At 38.6% G+C, this 15,254-nt stretch overlaps 1 protein-coding gene across 3 annotated transcripts in view; it reads right to left on the bottom strand.

Annotated features, from left to right (window-relative positions):
• The window catches only part of st6galnac3 (ST6 (alpha-N-acetyl-neuraminyl-2,3-beta-galactosyl-1,3)-N-acetylgalactosaminide alpha-2,6-sialyltransferase 3), a 79,018-nt gene extending 63,862 nt beyond the window's left edge, over window positions 1-15,156 (bottom strand). The window contains exons 1-3 of one of the 3 annotated variants that reach the window (XM_051069871.1): window positions 15,058-15,156; window positions 12,361-12,546; window positions 10,864-11,066 (exon numbers count right to left, since the gene is read on the bottom strand). Coding sequence is in view for 1 of the 3 variants with exons in the window: in XM_051069870.1 (XP_050925827.1) it covers window positions 5,334-5,351 (18 nt within the window). In the remaining 2 variants the exon portion in view is untranslated. Of the gene's footprint in view, window positions 1-5,333; window positions 5,654-10,863; window positions 11,067-12,360; window positions 12,547-14,613; window positions 14,671-15,057 lie in introns of those variants that run through there. The other 2 variants (XM_051069872.1, XM_051069870.1) reach the window with 2 other exon arrangements.
• Between the last annotated feature and the right edge of the window lie 98 nt (window positions 15,157-15,254).

Genomic DNA, 15,254 nt, shown 5'->3' with positions numbered 1-15,254 from the left:
ACGCTGGTTTCTGTAGTGTGTCAAGTGCTACCGTTAAATTTTTACACTTGTAACACTCATATAAAACTTGTAACTATTGTTTTGGTTTCTTGTTGCATGAATTCTGATCACATATTAATATTTTGGACATTCATGAGTAAAACTAACTTCTACTATAAAGCCACTTACATAAGCATCGTGACTACAAGTGATCATTATTGTATAAAGGAATCTATTAAACTATTAGTGACTGATCCATCTACAGTAGGATTAAAAATTAATTTGAGTCTCCATTCACTGCCAGACTGGAAACAATGGATTCCCAAATTTCTCATGTAAACTTCACACTCAAGAGGGGAAAGAGATAAAAGGAGCCAATGGCACAAAGGGAAATCTGAGAGCGGATTTGATAACACTTTGAATGTAAACCAGAGTCTCAGCCTCATTCAACATCCTGTCAGTGCCCTGCGCTTTCTCTAAAACTGTGGCAGGGCACTTTTTATCAGCCTGCCTTTTGCTGTAACACAATCACATGGGACAAGGGGGACCCAGAGAAGTGCCATTCATACCCGAAACTCTTAAGAACTGGGACACTCACTGCATTCCCCTTAGCTGTTACACATACGACACACACAAATGGCTGTTTGTGTGAGCATGCATTAATTAATTAGAAATCTTTGTGTGTGTGCGCTTCCTGCTTGTGAACCCGTCACAAAAACCTGCTGCTCTGGCCTTGTTCTGCCACATGTAGTTAGAAGTTCACAGCAGCAGCAGCATCACCACATTTTGATGAGACATGATGGAGAGCTCATCCCGAACTTTTAGGGATGGAAGACAACAGCGGCAGCCTTTCCCAGCTTGAGCACAGTTCTTTACGCATGAACTCACCCCAATTAAAACACAAGCTAACAAACGGGAGGGGAGGGGGGGCGACCCGGCACGTCAGATCTCTCTCTGCAGGCCTCCCTCACCAATTAAAAACACAAACTAAATAGCAGAGTGCGACTAAAGCTTCTCTCAGTGTCAGGACCCACACTGAGGCAGGTTGGTGAGTTCATAAAACTGACAAACTAGTCTTTGATTTATTGACAGAAATTGAGGTTTAATTAGAGAAAACTTTGTAAATACCATCCTGACGCCAAAGAGAAACTATTTGTGGTTCAACATCTTTCTTTGATTAAATCTCGATAAAATAATAAAATATTTACTTCAAATAAGTTAAAAATAAGTTCTTCTTTAAAGTGGTAAATGATAGTGGTACCTTGATGTGGATTTGGGGGACAGAGAGCAGAGCCAGTATCAACTGCACTGCATGTTCAAAATATAAGAGCGCCACAGATGGATGATAGAAGCTGATGACCTGCCTCTATTTATTCTATTCACGCCATAGTTCTACAATTAACAACACATGCCTCACACAGTCTCACACACCTCAATCTGATATCATACAGAGATTAAGACTTTATAAAACCCATTTCACACAGTGCAATAAACTTTAATGGGCGCTTTAATAAGCAGAAAAACTATTTATAAGTCCCAAACATAAAACATGATATATGACAACATATAACAGCAAAGTGTTTCCATATGTTGTCATTTCGTTTAAAAACTGCTGCATAAGCACTTGTAAATGTCTCTTATCCCAGAATGAGGAACTACAAAGTGAAGCTAGAGTTAAGTGTATTACCAGAGGATGGCAGGTTTGTTCTTGTCAACTCTTTCAGGGATGAATAAACATCTGTATCATGGGCATCTGAGCCTGACTCTGCGTTACACAGGATTTATGCACCTAATAACCACTTTTCAAGCCAAGAAACAAGAATACTGGTGTCATCTAATTCAAAGTTACAGCTCATTTACTTTGGTCCACTTCTAGTTTACATTTCCTTCAGTCACTCTGCTTTTTGTACCATGTAATTACATTTTCCCTTTTTCGAAAATGTTTTTGAAATATATTTTAAAAATATTAGTGTCAAATCTAGTGTGAAATTAACTGCTGTCTCAGATAATAATAAAAGAAACTGCCTAACTGAGCAGACACAGATCTGACAATAAAGTTTGCAAAGTGACATGTTGTTGATTGTTTCCTGTCAGAAACTCTTGTTTCTTCCTGTGGGTGTTGGAGGGTTGACAGGAACCGAAGCCTTTAAATAAATAAAAACTCTGGCACGATAAAAATATGGATAAAACATGAAGTCTGACAAAACCAAACTAAATCTGTATGTTAGTGGTGATGGACTGACTGACTCTGTGGAAGCTGTCATGTTGCAGGAAAATAAATAAGTGAATTCCCATGAAGGGAAGCTGGGACATCTTCAACTACACTGACTGTCTGCACAGATGGAGAACAGAGAAAGTTTTTAGAGTATAGACACTGCAATTACCTCCACAGCACACTGAGATCAATGAGAACAAGAGTCACTGTACTATGGATTAGGGATGGGTGATAATTCAATATTAGCATTTAGCAAGTTTCAGCAGGATGATACTGTGACTAGATGATCTACATATAACAAGAGAAGGTCAAAACCTAAATGACCGGACAGTGTCATATTTGCATTCTGCCTGGTGTCAGCTGGTTTCAGCACTGTTTGCTCCTCACCTACTCCCTGTGCGCACATGTACAGTATTTTAAACTGCAGGAGTCCTGGAAAAGCTGTTCTCATTTGCATGTTTTTCTGCTTCCACTGTCACACAACTGAACAAGTATGAAGTACAGACAGAGACTACAAGTTAACCAGCAGTCACTTCAAAGCCAGTCAATTGAATGAGACACACAGAAAGGTGCGAGAGAAAACCCGACCTAAGACTCGTGGGGCAGCGCTGGCCACTCTCTTCCGTAGAAAGTAGCTAAGGTTTGTCCGAAAAAGTTTTAAGATTTGTCACTAAAGTCAGCAAATCAAGAAACAACTAAGTTGTTTCACTAAGTTGCCAACACTGCCTGTAACAGCTGATGACGTAATAAAAAAAGTTTGTGCCAAATCACATTAAATAAGCAACAGCCAATGAGGAAAGTCTAACACTCGACCAGCAGAGTAACATCACCAGTCAGTTACGCTGCATTTGTGTTTGTGGCACTGCCTCTGCTGTTGTGGTCCAAACAAAAAGTTTGGTGGAGCAAGTAGGACGGAGCTCATTGCTATAAACGTTTTTTTTTAGCGTTTTTTGTGTTTGTCAAGTTGATTCATAGATTAGTTAATCAACAGAAAATTAATATGCAACCATTTGGAAAGACTATTTATCTTTTCTGTCATTTTTCAAGCAACACTGCCAACAGTTTCAGCTTCTCATTTGTGAAGTTTTGCTGCTTTTCTTTTGTCTTATGTGATCATAAACTAAATATCTGTCTGGATTTTCAACTGTTGGTCAGACAAAGAGACACTGATAATAGGAGCTCGTGGCGGACATTTTTCACCATTTAAAAAAAATCTTACAGACCAAAGAATTGAATCAAGAAGATAACTGGCAGATCAATTAATTATGAAAATAACTGAAGCCCTTGTACCAAAACCAAAATGAAACTTTTTCAATTCCTCACATTAAAGAATGTAAAACAGCAGAACTTTGCCTGAATAAAATACTGTCTGATTTAAAAAGAAAAATCATCTTTGTAATAAGAAAAAATCTGATCCAAGAATAAATTAACAAACATCTAGTGAGCACTTCATAGCTTTCAATGATGTTCTCAACTGTACTGCTCTGCCCTGCTTTTACTTTTGTTTATCTGACAACAAACTTAGAGACTGACGCACATTCAAATAAAGCAAAAGTAATTAAACACAACAAGAACACAAATGATGTGTAAAGAAAAATTATCAATGCAAACCCCCTGAAGCTGTGTTCACACTGTTGTGATTGTGTTTCTGTGCATGTGAGATCAAGTGACATGATTTGTGTGAATAGCAAGTACTGTTTATTCCTGTTAAAAGACACAACACTGACACACTGCCATTCATACAGCAACTAGAGCTGTGGAGGAATGTAAAAACACATCTTAAAGTGTGTGTGTGTGTGTGTTTGGGATTAAGTGGTGTGGAAGTTACATGATGTGAGTGTGTGAGCTTCTCTAATACAACGATTTGCTTTTCACTGTTTAATATCATTGTAAACTGAATATCTTTGGATTTTGGACTGTTATGAAGCAATTAGAAGACATCACATTGACCTGTGGGAGAATATAATGGATATATTTCACTATTTGTTGCCATTATGTGGCCAACAATCATTAACTTAAGTCATTTATTAATAGAAAGTGTCAATCATTCCCTGGTTGCAGCTTTTCAAATGTGAAGATGCTGTTTTTCTGTTTGAAATCAATGTCTTAAATCTTGTGGTTTTAGACTGTTGATCAGACATAAACTATATGAAGAAGTCACCTTGAACTATAGGAAACTCTAAAGGACCTATTTCCACTATTGTCTGAGATTTTATAGACATAAACGCTTATTTCAGAGATCTAGAATCAATATTAGTGTTGAAACAATTAATTCAGCAACTATCTCATGACACAGCCTCATCATTTATTTCATTTACAAAGTAAAAATGTCAAAAACTCTCTGGTTCTAGTTTCTCAACCTGAAATTTTGCTGCCTTTCTCTGTTTTATGTCACTGTAAATTGAACATCTTTGGGTTTTCCACTGTTGATCAGACGTAACAAACTATCTGAAGATGTTACCTTGAACTCTGGGAAACTCTGAATGACACTTTTCACAATTTTCTGATATTGTATAGAGACAAAATGAGAATGATGAGGTTCATCATCAGTTCCGGCCCTGACTTATCCCAGATGGAGTGTTTTGTGTCATATATAACCTGAAGCTCCGGTGCTGTTGGTGTCAACATCTGTACAGTTAGTTAAATTAACTGAAAGTGGAAAAGAGAGAGGAGTCAGTGAGGAATCTTCTGTTAACTTTCTCCTTTGGTCTCTCCAGGTTTTGTGAGTGTTTCTAACTCCTCACATCATGTTAACACCTGAACGTGTCATGAGGGATGTTGTCTGGCTGGCCTGCATCTGCCTGCCGTTTCTCACGAGTAAATAAAACACAAACAGGGACTGAATGCACAACACAAACACCAGGGCCTGGTTTCCTCTGTGTTTCCTGTCATGTGCACAAACCCAATAGAAAAAATCACCAAATTCAGAGTCCAAAAAACCAGGCGAACATCCAGAAACCAGGGGTGGGTTAATTACCTCCACGGAGCAGCATCACCACCACCACCACAGCTTCCTGCTCACATCTGTTAAAATGCACACTGACTTCACAGACATCCACGTCAGGAGCTCCTGGTGTGTTTTTCCTCCTTCCCCCCTTTTTTTGACTGTGATATATGTGAGAGAGAAACCCCCACTTACCTTCCACATCCAGGCCATTCTTATTTCTACGCAAACAATGGTGGACCGCTTGTTTTCGTCAGCCCCAAAACGCCGTTCACCGCGTCCGTTTCCAAACGCATCTATTCATGTATGCATCACAGGAGGAGACGCGGATGCAGTGCGGTAAAATGCGGAGATCGGCTCCATAAATATTGGAGTGTACCGTTATTCGTCTCCTCTCGCTGGGTTTTTTTTTTCTCCCACGGAGCTGCTGGGACCTGGACCGACGCTGCGCTGCTACTGGCCGGCAGAGACGCACAGTCCCGCCCCCGTCGGGGTCACGTGATCGCCGCTGATTTCCTCCTGGCTTCTGCTCCTACAGCATGCCAGTAAGTGTGGAGAGAGTTGGCTCATAATCTTTCTTTTTCTGGTAAAATATCTCAAAATTTGTGTGTGTTTTTTTGAATGTCTGAAATAAACAAGACCAAATCTTCAGCTCGAGGAGCTGAGGAAACAAGAAATGTCCAAATATGATTCATAAACTGCTGTAAAAATCTTCATAATAACAATTTCCATGAGAAGTTGGCCCTGAAACTGGCAAATGTTTGATATTTCTGAATGTATAGTGACATAAATGATTCATTGATAATCAAAACTGATCATTTTCCACTTCTCAGTTAATCACTTAGCTGTATTGCTGACTAATCCGACAGTTTGTCGATTTCTAAATGAAACATTTTGTCTCTAAAATGTCAGAAAGTAGCAACAAATATCAGAGTTAGAGAGACAAAGCTGATGCTCTCATATCGTTTGTTTTGTTGAATGAACGGTCCCAAAGATGTTCAGTTTACGACAATCCTCACATTTGAGAAGTTGAACTCGGCAAATATTTGGTGTTATGTTTTTGATTTGTGCACAAGAGCCATTTATTGTGGATGTAAGTTGTGGTGGAATAAAATTAATGCCCTAAAGTACTTTTGCATTTTTTGTGTTGTGAGAACAAGATGTTAAATTTGAAACAGCTGATGTTTGTGTCACATGGGGGCAGTCAGCAAAAAAACTGAACAAAGCATTGACATATCATCAGCTGGTAAGTTTATAAGTTCATGAAGAGCGTCTCATTTACTCACTCAGCATCTACACAGCAACATTATCACTCATTTAGAGTCGGCTTAGCGGCCACCCGGTGAGTATAGATATAATATTCACTCTTTTAGCTCTGGTGTTGGTCTCCACCAACTCATTTCCAATTCACATTTCCATTCACTACTTATGCAAACATTAAGAGTTGGTTTGTCAAGATAAACGGCTCAAAGTGCTAATTCTCCCGTCACGTCATTAAACTATTGCAGAAGAGGAAGGTGCAGCAGGATGATGTAACTTTAAACAGTGGAAAACAAAGTAGAAAATATTTCTATTTGTTTCATGTGGTGATTTACAGTCTCCTTATTGCTCTGCACAGATCTGATGTTGTCTGTGACTATTTTCATTCTCCTCAGTGAACATTAAAGTCAAACAGTTCAGGCACGTGATGATTTATTCTCCAGGTCTGTGTCCATAAGATATTACACTGGGGAAATTATTGGGAATGTTTTGTGAAAATAAATCCCCTGACAAATAAGAAAGCAGGTTCTATGCTGTCTAGACTGCTGTGTTGAACCAGCAGGGCTCTTTGTTAGAAAGGCGAGGGATGTAGAAAATGTGGAATAATTCAATTTGACTTGTGATTCACTCCTCTGACTCTTATAATACAAATCTGTTGGGATGCGGCCACACTGCTTCCAATTTCTTTCCTCCTCTTTGTGTGATGCAGATATGATGTTGGATATTTGGTTGTTTTGGGAATAGAAAACAATGTATGGAGTCAGAGTCACTGATAAAGACAAATTCATAAGAATAAAGAATACTGTGGTCGTATCACTGCATTTACCCTCTCCAAGCAGTGTTTTCATATTTTGTCCTTTTCAGCCACTTTTTATATCATATTAATCACAAACATTAACCATAAACAACACAATGTCAGTAAATCATAGTGTGTTTTCTAAATGACCCACAGTGTCACAGAGTATGCAAAACATATAGCAGCTAGAGTACTACTACTGTTAGTACTAGTTCCAAAAAGAAATGATCTCTGTAGGACCATATCTTTTGTTTGGGCCATGTTGATAAAATGAAGAATAGAATTTTTCTACTGTCCTTGTAAGACATCAGCTCTGTTTTTATAAAGAATCCTGTCTGATAATATTTGTGTTATCTGTTCTGGTGCTCTGGTACAGACAGATATGAACTCAGGTCTGCAGACTTATTGCTTTTTTTCTGGGAGTGCTGAATGCAGACGTGCTGCACTGAACAAAACCAATGTGTTTGAAACCTTTCCTGATAGAAACTGAAAACATAATTCTACTTTCTACCTAGAGTTGCATTCAGGGTTGGAATTGGGAACCAGATTTAATCATGCAACATTAAAGAGTGAGGTTATTTCTTTCACCAAACTAAATGACCTTTAAAACAGTCAATTCCAACAAATGATGTGATTGTGGTCTATTTTCTATATCTGGGCCTGTATTTATCAAACTGCTAAAAGGAAGAATACAGACTATTTATTAAACCTCTTTTGACTGTAAATGTCAGAGAGCTCCAGATGTCTCCTAAGTTGGTTAAGAGTAAATCCTAGACGACTGCAGTACAGAAACAGAGCCGAGCATGGATCTATTTTTCTGTTTTCTGACTGATGATAGTAATAATAATGATGATAATAAATTAGCTTGGCATTTATCAGTGGTGCAAACAAACAAGAATAACTCTGGCATTGATTTTATTTACAGTCATTGTCTCTGCATTTTCATTGTCTGCATTTGCCAGCAAGGCTCTGAATTCTCCTTTAAAAACCACTCAAATTTTTATTTATATATTATATTATATATAAACAATATATATATTATATACTTTATATTCTTGCAGAATAATTTAAAATTGATGAATAATATGACAGCTGTCGATCTATATCTCTGATTGGCTGTTCCTTCTCTGAAATTGATCACATGTATGATCACTTAAATTTTGTGGTTAAAAGTTACTTTCAAACTTGGCTGTAAGTGGGAATGAGTCACTTGGTAAATGTGGGTTATTCCTCACACTCAAGAACTGTTCCTCTCTTAAGTTGGCGCTTCAGAGATTTCCTTAGTGTACTCCTTGGAGGTTTGATAAATACAGGCCTCGGTTAGGTTGTTCAGGGTCACAGGAGGACGAGAGGAGACCTCGGCCTGTCCTGGGTGAGAGCTGGGGTTTAGTTGCCGTCTGTCACTCGGCAGGAAAAACACATTCACACGATTTAAGAGCATCAAATCCACTATGCCTACGTGTCTCTGGATTGTAGAGGAAACCAGAGCACCCAAAGGAAACAAGAGCCGTTACAGTGAGAACAAACGCAGCACAAGTCGAATCCATCCGACAGGATCAGGTTCAAAGAGGTTGTAAAGTGACGAGGATCACCAAGGAGCCAGTGGACCGCCACTATGTGAGGTCATTAGTGTGTTTAATGACTTGCACATTTTAACATCTGTCGTGTGAGTATATATTCCCATAATACTCCTGTTGGGAATACTACAGTTTTCTATTCTCCTTACAGTTGCATGTAGTATCACTCTAGGATTTATACCAGGGCTACTTAATTATTGTAAGCAATAATTAACTATTGTAAGCAATAATTAACTCCTCCTATACTCAGACATGATTTGTCAAGTCTACTACTTTCTCTCATGTAGAAAATAAACTGCCATAAACCTGGAAACATTTGCATCAGAAATGTTTTAACACATATCAAACTTTTTCCAGTTGTTCTCCAAAAGAGGTTTCGATGTATGTTTGTTAATTTTGCCCTCTGACTGCTTTGGGTGTCAAATAATGGACTCAAGTAGCTAAAATTTCAACTTAAACTGTGTGATACAAACAATGTATCACATTTCATGGTGTTTTGAAACCTAATGTAGTGGACTTATAGAAGAGTGAACACCAGACAGGTCTCTTGCGTCTCTTATAAACATGACTAGCTTTGGATCAGGTCTGGGACCTATTCGTTGGATCAATTTTTGCCCTATCCTAATCCCAGTGTCTCTACCCTACTATTTTACACCACATTTAAACGACAACATTAGAAGAATAGTTACTGTTGTGGACCCTGATCTGTGAACAATTCATGCGCCTACAATTCAAGAGAGGAGATATAATATGTTCGAGTGTCACATTGCTGGTTTCAAACTGTTATTAGCAGAGATCAGTCACAACCAAATATAAAGATACCAAGGACACAAACAACAGGTCTGACCACCCAAGCAACCAGATGTCATATTTCAATTTGACCTTCTTTGACAACACATACTTGGAGAAATTATTTAGTTTATGATTACAACGTTCTATATATTTTTACAGAAACTGTTTGAATTATCAGAGATAGCAATAAAAACATGCCAAACATTGTGTCTGTTTTCTCCATCATGTTATTCAGATGCAGCCTTTGTGTTTCTCCTGCCTGTGCGGGAGGCTGTAATTGAGTTCAGCTGCAGCCTGCCTTCCTGGCAGATGACATGACACCTTGAGTAAATAGAAATTTTCCAAGATGTCAGTCTTGTTTGCAAATGAAAGAAATCAATCAGAGTTTTTTTGTTTTTTTTTAACATATAAAAATATTTGATATACACCATCTGTAATTACTGAGATGTAAACAAGCACAAATCCACTGAGGTACAAACACTTGCTGGTGGAAAAGATGCAAACACACACACACAGACGCTCACACACACACATATAATGCCTCTGAGCAGGTAACCACAGGCTGCTGGTATACCTCACTTCTTTTGATTAGCTGCCAGCACATTGATTAAACTACTCAGTTATTTTCTCTTGAATCTTGCCATGTGTGAAGCAGGTCCTCTCACCAAATCAATAGCTCTATCGGGGTTATCACCAAATCTCCCTCTTTCTCTCTCTCGCTCTGACTCTCTACTTTTAGAGCTTTTCAAACAGAGCATGAAAAAAGTAATCCTCAAACTCAGAGAGCACCACAGCACGGATTAAATTCTCAGGAGTGCACACCCTATTCAAAAAGAGAAAGTCAAGGTCATCTGCAGACCGTGCATCTGAAATCACCTCTGGATGATTAAGGGACTGTGGATGATACTCTTTCACCTTTTTGGATGTGATAAAGAGCTATCAGGCTCGGGAAAGCTGAGAAAGGTAACACAACGCCTTCAAGATAAAAACTGTTCTTTTTTTCAGGTCTCAGGTGGCAAGTCTCAGCTTTGTACAGTAGATCTAATGACAGACAGGTTCACCTCCAGCTAGCAGCACATTGGCTTTCCTCCAAAAATAAGACATCACCCTGGAAACAACGGCGTGTCCCAGTTCCATACACCACACTAATTGTCTAAAATATATACTTCATTCTAATCCTTAGTGCACTGTTTTTTTTTTTTTCAGTTAGTTTCAGTCAGTTTAAGAGTTTGACCCTAACAAAACAAATTCCCAGTGCACAACTCTGCAAATATCAAAGAAAAAAACAAGCATGACGCACCTCTTTCAGTCTTACAGACTGTGGGCTCTTCTAGTGCAAAGACTGCTGTTTGGTCTCTGAGTTGTAGCTGTAGATTCAACTCCTGTCACCAGTGATGATCCTCTACATGAAGGTTGGATCATCCCGGGCCTGTTGATGGAGATCCTTGCAGAGAGCTCGTCCTGGTGCTGCTTCTGCTCCATGGTGAAATCCCAAATGCACACCTGCAAGTGGTCACAAAAACAGATGTAACACAAATCTTGCTGTTGATCATGAGACATTACAGGGAATACTGACTGATGAAAGTTACTGCTCACACCTGCTACATGTGCATCAGTGTGCCACACTCTAATTATTTGCAGCAGAACTTCTTGATTGCACCTCGTACTCAAAACCTGCATAGATTTAGTAGTCTACTGTGAGCAGCAATGAGGCTGTACTTTGGAACAGCATGGATTTGATATAAAAGCCAACATCAGCATGCTAACACGGCCACAACGATATTGCTAACATGCTGATGTTTAGCAGGTATAATGTTGATGGTGTTCAACATCTCACCATCAATCTTATGGTGGTGCAAGAGGAGAAAGAGGACCACCAGTGTCATAAAGATTTATGAACATCTTGGTATGTCTTGGAAAACTCTGACCTGCTGTTGGCACTAGGAAAAAAGTCAGAGGCTCATGAAAGTTATTACAGTTTATCCTCTTGGACTTGAATATCTGGACCAATTCTGCATCAGTCTGCTCAATCAAACTACTGCACTAGAGAGTCAGAGTTTCATCAGAGTTTCACAAAAGCCTCAGGGATTCATCCTCTGACAACCACGAATGTCTGCACAAAATTTGTCAATCCATCCAACAGACATATTTCAGTTTTGACCAAAGCAAAGGAGCGACCAAGCTAGTGTGGCTAAAAACGATATATAATGCACAAATAAAACATAAAATTTTCACAGGCAGCATCTTCTCTGACAATGTTGGAGTGTTTTGGCTATATTTCTTAGATTCAGAGAAGTATTTACATGAATTACAAAGGGCCTCTGCTGAATAACTGATGAATAATTACCTGCAGAGATGATGTGAGACATCACACCTGAACACAGCATAGAAGAAAATGTTCCCACAGAAACTTTATACCCCTTATGTGATGAAAGGTGTGAAAACAAAAGTGCTTGAAGACTAAAAGTTCAAACCATAATTGCATTTACAACTGCTGTGTCTTTATTCAAAAGTATATTGTTGACTTAATGAGGTAAGAAGTGTGAAGATGCCAGACAACATAGAGGCAGGTGGACCGCAGAGTTATAAATCATAATGGATTCAGTCTGCTGGAAGAAAAATAAAAGTTCTTTCAGGTTCACCTCATTTATGGATTTTTCATCAGTGCAGAGTATAATATATGTAAAAATGTGCAGAGAAGAGAGAATTCAGCACAGACTTTTTCTCTCAGAGCTTTTGTCTAAAAATACCGGACACCACGCTGTGAAGCAGGGCTCTGATTTCAGTTTCAGAGTACCTGGGTGCATTTGCGTGATGAGAATGGTCAGCGTTGGTCTGGTTCCCAGGCTTGAGTCCAGTGAGCCCAGTAAGAGGATGCCTGAGTGATGATGCCCTCTCTGCTCCCTGAAACCCTCTTCCTCTGCTGACAGACGCAGACACAAAGACACCGATGGAGGTTCCCAGCTCTTCACAGTCCGTCAGTCTGTCAAGAGGCAGATTTGGAGAGGGAGGTGGAAATTGAGTGAAAAGCTGCAGGTTATTTCAAATCAAGACTTACTTTATATAGCATCTTTCATGCAGGATAGAGCCATTTAAGCTGTTTTACAGGTGACTCAAAACAATGAAGCATACTAATTAAAAGACATTTCATTTAAAGACAACAATGACTTGGACCACTGAAGTTAAAAACTAGATGTCTGACCAAATGTTTTTATCTTGCACTTTAGAAAAATGTCTGTAAAATTGCCCTCATTTACAGATGTAAATCTTAAAGCCAAAGGACGCCTTTTGGGACTTCATGTTACAGAAATGGTGAAATTTAGAATGTTTTTATCTCTAGCCTTCACAGTCTTCTACCACCTACTACAGATGTCACAAGCTTTGTTTTTGCTCAGGTGTTTGCACATTGGTTAAACAAAATGTAGACAACATATAATGTCAAGAACATTTTACATCAAAGTTGGAAAATGGATCATCTGTCTTGTGATCTTGAGATATTTATACCCATCATCTTCTGTACTTTGCTCGGTAATTCCCTGGGTTCTTCTCAGAAAATAGACTTAAGACTTTTGAAAGGCAACTCTAAGGATTTTAGCCACATTATCAACACAATCCTGTTAAGCAGATGACATTTTTTTCAGGTGTTTGGCAAATTAAATGTTCAACTTCAGCTCTTGCTTAAAAGTTGAGTGAATTAAGAATTTGGACATCAGTTCCTTCATTACTTCATACAATACAGCACTAATTAAAACAAGTTCAAACAGCCTCTTTACTGATCTCAAACAATAAGTGAACTGCTCTTCAATCATGGACAAAAAAATCCTGCAGGGATCAAATTAAAAACAGGGTTACCCACAAATTATTTGAATTTGACAATTCAAATTTTCACTCTTGTTCCACTACCTTCTTGATTATCTTTTAATGAACTGTTTAGAATTTTGCAGTAATCAAGCAGTGGCTTTCTAAGACAGGTCAAGTCTCACAGTGACCTGAATAAAGTGTAACTCAAGCAGCACTTTCACACAAGTGGAGCATTTCAGACTACAACTCTGCACAGAGGAGGTAGTCGCACATCACATCGCCTCCAGCTACAGAAATAGAGGATAAGCTCCCGTCCCATGTTCCTCTCTGCTTCCAAGAAGGCTTACGAGGATGATTCACTTTGACTCAATATGACAGATTTGTGTCTCCTGACACTGAAAAGCAGCGTGGATTGAAATCTAATTACAATGTGTCCTTTTGGGTGCCGTGTCATTTTGTTAATGTTAATGCATGTGATGGTTCATCTTAAAACATACTATTCCTTTATGTTCATACTGTAAGTTGAACTACGGTTGAAATGCATGTCATAATGAGGTGTTGGTCCTCAGGTAGTTTTGAGGTCATTTTATTCTGTCTTTCTGAAACAATATCTATCCATTAACTAAAACTGATCATTTCTTCGGTTTAGTTATAAAAATATCTGTGTTGCTCGGTGGTAGAAGACATTTTCATTTCCTTTGCTTAAGTAAGTACTTGCACAACACTGTACAAATACACATTTGTCATTTAATTGTTTCACACATTTTATCACATCTGCGTATGAAGCTCATACAAACTCAAAGCTCCAGAACGGCTATTAATGGAACTGAGATTGTTTTGATAGTTGGTGTTTACAAAGTCAAGAATGAACTCTCCACATTTCTGCTTGGAATATATATGCATCTATAACTGTTAAAATAGCTTTGGTAAAAGTAAAACTGTAGTTGCTGTGAGTGGATATTGTAATGTAAGATCGGATATATTGGCAGATAACAAATTAAATGTGTTAGAGAACATTTTTCTGCACCATGCCAGATATGTTGATGAACAATATGTCCTCATAATGTTAATAAAAACATAATCCACTCTTGTGTTGAAGTCCTTCTTCAAATTGTGTTTTCCTGTTAAAATGACTTTCTGCAGGTTTCTCATTGTGCCCCCTCAGTGTGGGTTTCCTGCCATGGAACTAGAACTAAGACCTAGAAATAAAATCCTAAAAAGGAGGAACGGAGAGGATAGACAGACGTACCACACCCACAAAGGCAATCACCCACTGGTCCAAAGCAAAACCACCAAGTTAAATAAAAACACCACAAAAGTGTGCCACTATAAATCATGTAACTTACAGATGAATTCTCAGCACACTGACCACACCTGTGGATGGAGGTTGCCATAAGCCACACTTCTGGAAACAAAAAGAAACAGAGTTAAAATGTTAACATATATAAAAGCAACCTAAAACTAAATCCTATGTTAATGTTTGATGACCCTAAACCGAACACTTCTAAAATAAAAGGCAGTCAGTGCACTGTCACAAATAAGATGCAAGTAAACATGAACTTGCCATATTTGAGCTAAGACAACAGACCATGCAGCAGGTAATAAAACCGCTCTGCTTCTTGACCAATAAAAGTTATGGCAGACCCACTCAGAAGTTTAAAAATACTATACCACAGGATATTTGTACCCCTACCTTTACCCATAACATTAAAATAATATCAAGACAAGATCAAATAAGCCAGTCAAGCCACCAGGTCACAGGGCAAACATTTTGGAAACAGCACATCTGCTCCTCGTTAGCCTAATTATCAGTTTGCTGCTGCTCTTTCATTGGCCAACACCCCTGCAACCCCTGCATGTGTCTGACTGTCTTCCTGCCACATTAGGTTA

This window comes from Lates calcarifer, linkage group LG4 (genome assembly GCF_001640805.2).
Source record: "Lates calcarifer isolate ASB-BC8 linkage group LG4, TLL_Latcal_v3, whole genome shotgun sequence".
Taxonomy (NCBI): Eukaryota; Metazoa; Chordata; class Actinopteri; family Centropomidae; genus Lates; species Lates calcarifer.
The sequence above is the reverse complement of the archived record's forward strand: the minus strand, read 5'-3'. Positions and strand labels throughout refer to the sequence as shown.